At 45.2% G+C, this 5,000-nt stretch overlaps 1 protein-coding gene across 1 annotated transcript in view; it reads right to left on the reverse strand.

The window, feature by feature from the left end:
• Positions 1–3,333: 3,333 nt before the first annotated feature.
• Positions 3,334–5,000, reverse strand: part of LOC119580065 — a 20,048-nt gene continuing 18,381 nt past the window's right edge. Inside the window, exons 6-7 of the mRNA XM_037927968.1 lie at positions 4,507–4,641; positions 3,334–4,256 (exon numbers count right to left, since the gene is read on the reverse strand). Of these exons, the coding sequence (XP_037783896.1) occupies positions 3,900–4,256; positions 4,507–4,641 (492 nt within the window). The 3' untranslated portion in view covers positions 3,334–3,899. The remainder of the gene's footprint in view (positions 4,257–4,506; positions 4,642–5,000) is intronic.

Raw genomic sequence — 5,000 nt, forward strand, 5'->3', positions numbered from 1 at the left:
GAGAGACCGAGCGAGAGAGTGAGAGACCCAAAGAAGAGAGAGAGAGAGAGAGAGAGAGAGAGAGAGGAGAGAGAGAGAGAGAGAGAGAGAGAGAGAGAGAGAGAGAGAGAGAGAGAAACCCAAAGATAGATAGATAGATAGATAGATAGATAGAGAAAACCAAAGAAAAAAGAGATTACGAGAGACCGAGCGAGGGGAGTGGGGGCCCCAAAGAAAAGAGAGAGAGAGAGAAAAGAGAGGGGGAGAGGGGGACCGGGGCGAGCAAGAAAGAGAAACCGCCATCCGTCCACCCAGAGGAAACAGAAGGGCAACTCGAGCCTCCGACCCACCAGGAGCGGCGCGATGACCGGCGGAAGGCCTTCGGCGAGCGCGTCCGCCCCTCCGTCGGACACGAACTGCAGGATGTCGTCTCCGTCGGGCGTCGAGGCCCTTCTCCTGCGGCCGTTGGGGTTCGTGATCTGCTGCACCACGTCCTTCGGCAGGGAAGGGAGAAGGGGAGGAGGGAGGAGGGAGGGAGGAGGGGCATAGAAGGGCATGGGGTGCGGGTACGAGGAAGGGGAGAGGGAGGAGGGAGGAGGGAGGGGGTACGAGGAAGGGGATAGGGAGCAGGGGAGGGGAATGGAGCATGGAGCGAGGGGAATGGGGTGGGGGAAGGGGCATGGAGGGGAGGGGGAAGGCATTGGGGCAGGGAGGGGGGTTTGGGGTATAGATTGGAAAGGGAAGGGGTGTGAGGAAGGGAGGAAGAGTAGAGGGTTAGTGTATAGAAGGAAGGGTAGAGGCATGGAGGGGAAAAGGGTGGGGATATGAGGAAGAGGATCAGGTTGGGGAGGTAGAGGATGGGGCGAAGCACAGGGCATGGAGGGAGGGAAAGAGGCAGCGGGCAAGGAGGGAGGGAAGCAAGAGTGGGTATTGGAACAGGGGAAGAGGCAGGGTTATGGTGGGGAGGGAGGGGCATTGGGCATGGAATAGGGGGAGAGGGAGGTGAAAAGCAGAGAGGGATTGGTAACAAAACGGGCATTAGGATGAAGAGAGAAAAAAAAAAAACAATATTAGGAAATTCTCATAATAGAAATATTGTATCTTAGCTTATGATAAAATCTGCTGTTATATCACCATATCACATTCAGTAAACAACTAATCTCACAAAATACACAGAACTCTCTAATATGAACAAAAATCCACAAACAATATACTATCAATTACAACCAAGTTTCCAGCAACCAAAGAGCCAAAAAACAAATCACAAGTTGAGGAACTGAACACAACGCCTGCAGCCCATTGCGATGAACACTCGGTCAAACTGGTGGTTTTCCATTCGATAGATATTACCTCTCAGGAGGGTGTGGAGAAGATATGTCTAGTGCGAGATTGGCCACGTCAAGATGAAGTTGGTATACGTGTGAAACCATACCCCCCACCCCCCAAACACACTATGAAACAGACACACACACACAAACAAACAAACAAATACACACGCATTTTTCACTCCATGTGTCAAGAGCTGAACCTTTCTCCCCGCAAAGTTGAGCGTAGCACGAAGCATTCATTAAACAGACCGAAATTATTGGATCACCCCCTCCCCCCACTCCCTTGCGCGTTGTTGTCGTGGGGGGGGGGGGGTTAAGGAGACAGGGACTGAGGCCCAAGTAATGATCAGCCCTGCCTTGGCCCTGAGCCCTCGCCTCTACTCATTTTGCAGGGTCTTTTCCTCTCCTCCTTCCCTTTTCCTTCTCTTCCTCATCCCCGTTTTCTGTCCACTTATCCTAATCGTTAACTCATTTCTAAACTTTTCGCCTCATTACTTTATCATAATACTATACTTGTAATTTGAATACGTCGCTAATGACCAAGATGTTGACGCGGCAGAAATTCTTCAATAAATAGATGAATATTGTATCAATTTCAGAACAGGTTCTGAACGTGTTATTCATTCCCGACAGTCGAAAATGGCAATCAAATACCGCACATAAAAAAAAAAAAAAAAATCGACGAAAGATCGTAACGTCAAAATCACAAGAAAGCAAAAGTAACTGCAACAACAACCATAATTCTAGAGAACCTGTATATTGCAAAGTACAGCCTCAAGGTTGCAGTGAAATGTGGGCCCTGGACTGATCATCACTTTACACACAAAGCCTTTTATCATTAGGGAATCATCGTCAAACAATCTATATCAAAATCAGGTCTATGTTCCAGCCTGTCCCGCAGGATAGTGAGGACTCCTACTCAGGGTACAAGTGATGGTTAAAGCTGATTTATAACACAGCAGCTTGGGTTAAACTACGAACAACTACGTCAACAGTTACATAAACAAGCACAAAATCGAATGGGAAAGGTGATTTTGAACCCTCAAGTCGCCCGGAGGAACCCGACGGGAATCTACGTGCGTGTTATTCCTCCTACAACGACGATCTATGAAGCCACGAGTGTCAAACGCTAATGGCGTGAATTGAGCCATGGGGTCGTTAAATCCAACTATACCGGGCAGGGACAGCGTGAATCTGCGAGGTGATGTAGGTCTCGAGGACACGGCGCTTCAAGGCGAGGGATAAAATAAGATAAACGTGCTGAGAAAACAAATTGTGATGTACGAATCTATGTTAGATTATTACGTGACTTCTGCTGAACCGGATATATTTATGTATATCTATTTATATCCATTTTTTGCTATCTCTATACAGTCATCTATGTATCTGTCTGGGTGTGTCATATATATATATATATATATATATATATATATATATATATATATATATATATATATATATATATATACATATATATATATATATATATATATATATATATATATATATATATATATATATATATATATATATGTGTGTGTGTGTGTGTGTGTGTGTGTGTGTGTGTGTGTGTGTGTGTGTGTGTGTGTGTGTGTGTGTGTGCGTGTGTGTGTGTGTATTTTTGTGCTTATTGTGCATTTGCTGTGTACGTGTATATACATTTGTGTGTGCCTTTATTGTGTACGTATGTATACATTTGTGTGTGCATTTATTATGTATGTGTATATTTGTACGTGTGCACTTATTTATTTATTTTGTGTCTAATGCTGTCACGGACCTCTCGTTATTCAATTATTACTTCAGAATAGCAAGTGTTGTCCAATTAACCTATATATTCAATAACTGATTACTCTTTCGAAACTTCATCTCACATGGTAAAGAAAACGGCCTCATCTCAACATCTCGTTTTCTGTGTGACGTTTCAAAACCAAATCCATTATAGGAAAAATTGTGAAATTCACTTATACTGTTTTTTCTTCTCTGTTTCCGAGAAAATAAAACAAAACAACCGTTTTATTTATTCATTTATTCAGTAGATCATAACAGTAATTAAGAAAAAGTTGGAAATTTGAACAGTACATACAGACTTTGTACACCTATCAAGGAAACAAAAAATGAGCGATAGGAAATCACGCGGAAGTGAAATGGATGAAAGAAAAGGGAAGGAGAAAGAGATGATAACTGAGAAGGAAACGAGAAAAAGGGAATAAGATAGAGAAGAGAGAGAGAGAGAGAAAAATACGATAATGTTTATTTAATCACGACGAATTGAAAAAGTCTAATAAAAAAGAGAGAGGTTATTACTCAAGTTAAACTTTACGTTAATTTATAGTTAATTAATGCCCCAATCTGCTACGTGGAGTGGTGATTCAGGAAACTAATGACCATCCCCAGAATATTAGCGAAATTAGAATGTAAATAAAAATGAAGAAAAGGAAAATGAATTAAATAATCACTTTTGACTAGATATCTTACATACTTACTCGTCAGTGAATCTAGCATTTATGGAGAAGATTCTTAAGAATAAATAGAAACATTGAACAAAACAGTAAGGATTAATGCCCGCCGGTACAAAATTTTTACGAGACGCGCTCAGTCGACCCCGTTATAGTGGATATCTCGCAGGGTATCCCCGACGGGTCCTCCGACGTCCTTCTGCTCCTGCGTGCCGTTCCCGCCTCCGCCGTTGACGTCCCTCGAGTACTTGTGGGCCTTGGAGCACCTGGGGAACTTGGCGCAGGTGTGCTCACTTCGCCCTGCCGCCGCCGCTTCGAGGGCCAGGTGGAAGCGCCTGTTGTCATCCCACGAGAAGGCTTTGCCCATGACGTTAGACAGCAGCGAGGCCACCAAGCGCCCCACCACGCCGTAGCGGAGCGAGAGCTGGGCGTTGGCCTCGCACAGCGGCCTCTGGAGGCAGTGGGGGGCCTCCGTGGCCTCCATCAGGTCCACCTGCAGGGTCGGCGAGGCGGGCGGGAAAAAGGGTTATTTATGATTTTTAAAATGTTTTCATTATTTTGCTTTCTCTCTTTTTTTCCATGGGGGGCTGTTTTATCGTCGACAGGGACAGGGTGTCTAAACCATAAGGAGAATTATCGACAATTATGAACAGCTATGTACACAAACGGGCCCTATCTCGGAATGCAAATGAATCCCTTTTATTCCCTTGGCTGACACTCGTATCTGACCGAGAAGCTCGTACCATGAGAGGAAGGACGACCTCCGGCAGCCCCTCCTTCAGCGTGGCGAGGCCCCCGTTGTGCACGAAGGCGAAGACGTCACTCTCCTCCTCAGCGTCGCGCTTCCTTCGTCCGGCGGTGATCTGCTGGATCACGTCCTGGCGGGGGAGGCGGCAAGGAAGGCGGTGGGTGAGAAAGGCGGGAGATAATGAAGAAAAGGGAAAAGGAAAAACGGGAGAGAAGGCTCCTGCGTAACATAGGTGGCAAAAGAGGCGGTGGAGGAGAAAGAGAAACACGAGATAAGAAAAAGAAAGGGAAAGAAAAAGAAAGTAAAGAAAAAAAAAGAATATAGAAAAAAGAAAGACGAAAAACGAAAAAGCAAAGACAAAAAAAGAAAAGAAAACGAAATAAAGGTCTTGTCTCCTGCGTAACAGCCTCTGGTGACGCGGGAGACGGACAGAGTGCGTGCTGGGATCCGGTGTCTCTGTGGAAATGTCGTCTGTGGCCTTTGTGAGTT

This window comes from Penaeus monodon, chromosome 13, assembly GCF_015228065.2.
Source record: "Penaeus monodon isolate SGIC_2016 chromosome 13, NSTDA_Pmon_1, whole genome shotgun sequence".
NCBI classification, from domain to species: Eukaryota; Metazoa; Arthropoda; class Malacostraca; order Decapoda; family Penaeidae; genus Penaeus; species Penaeus monodon.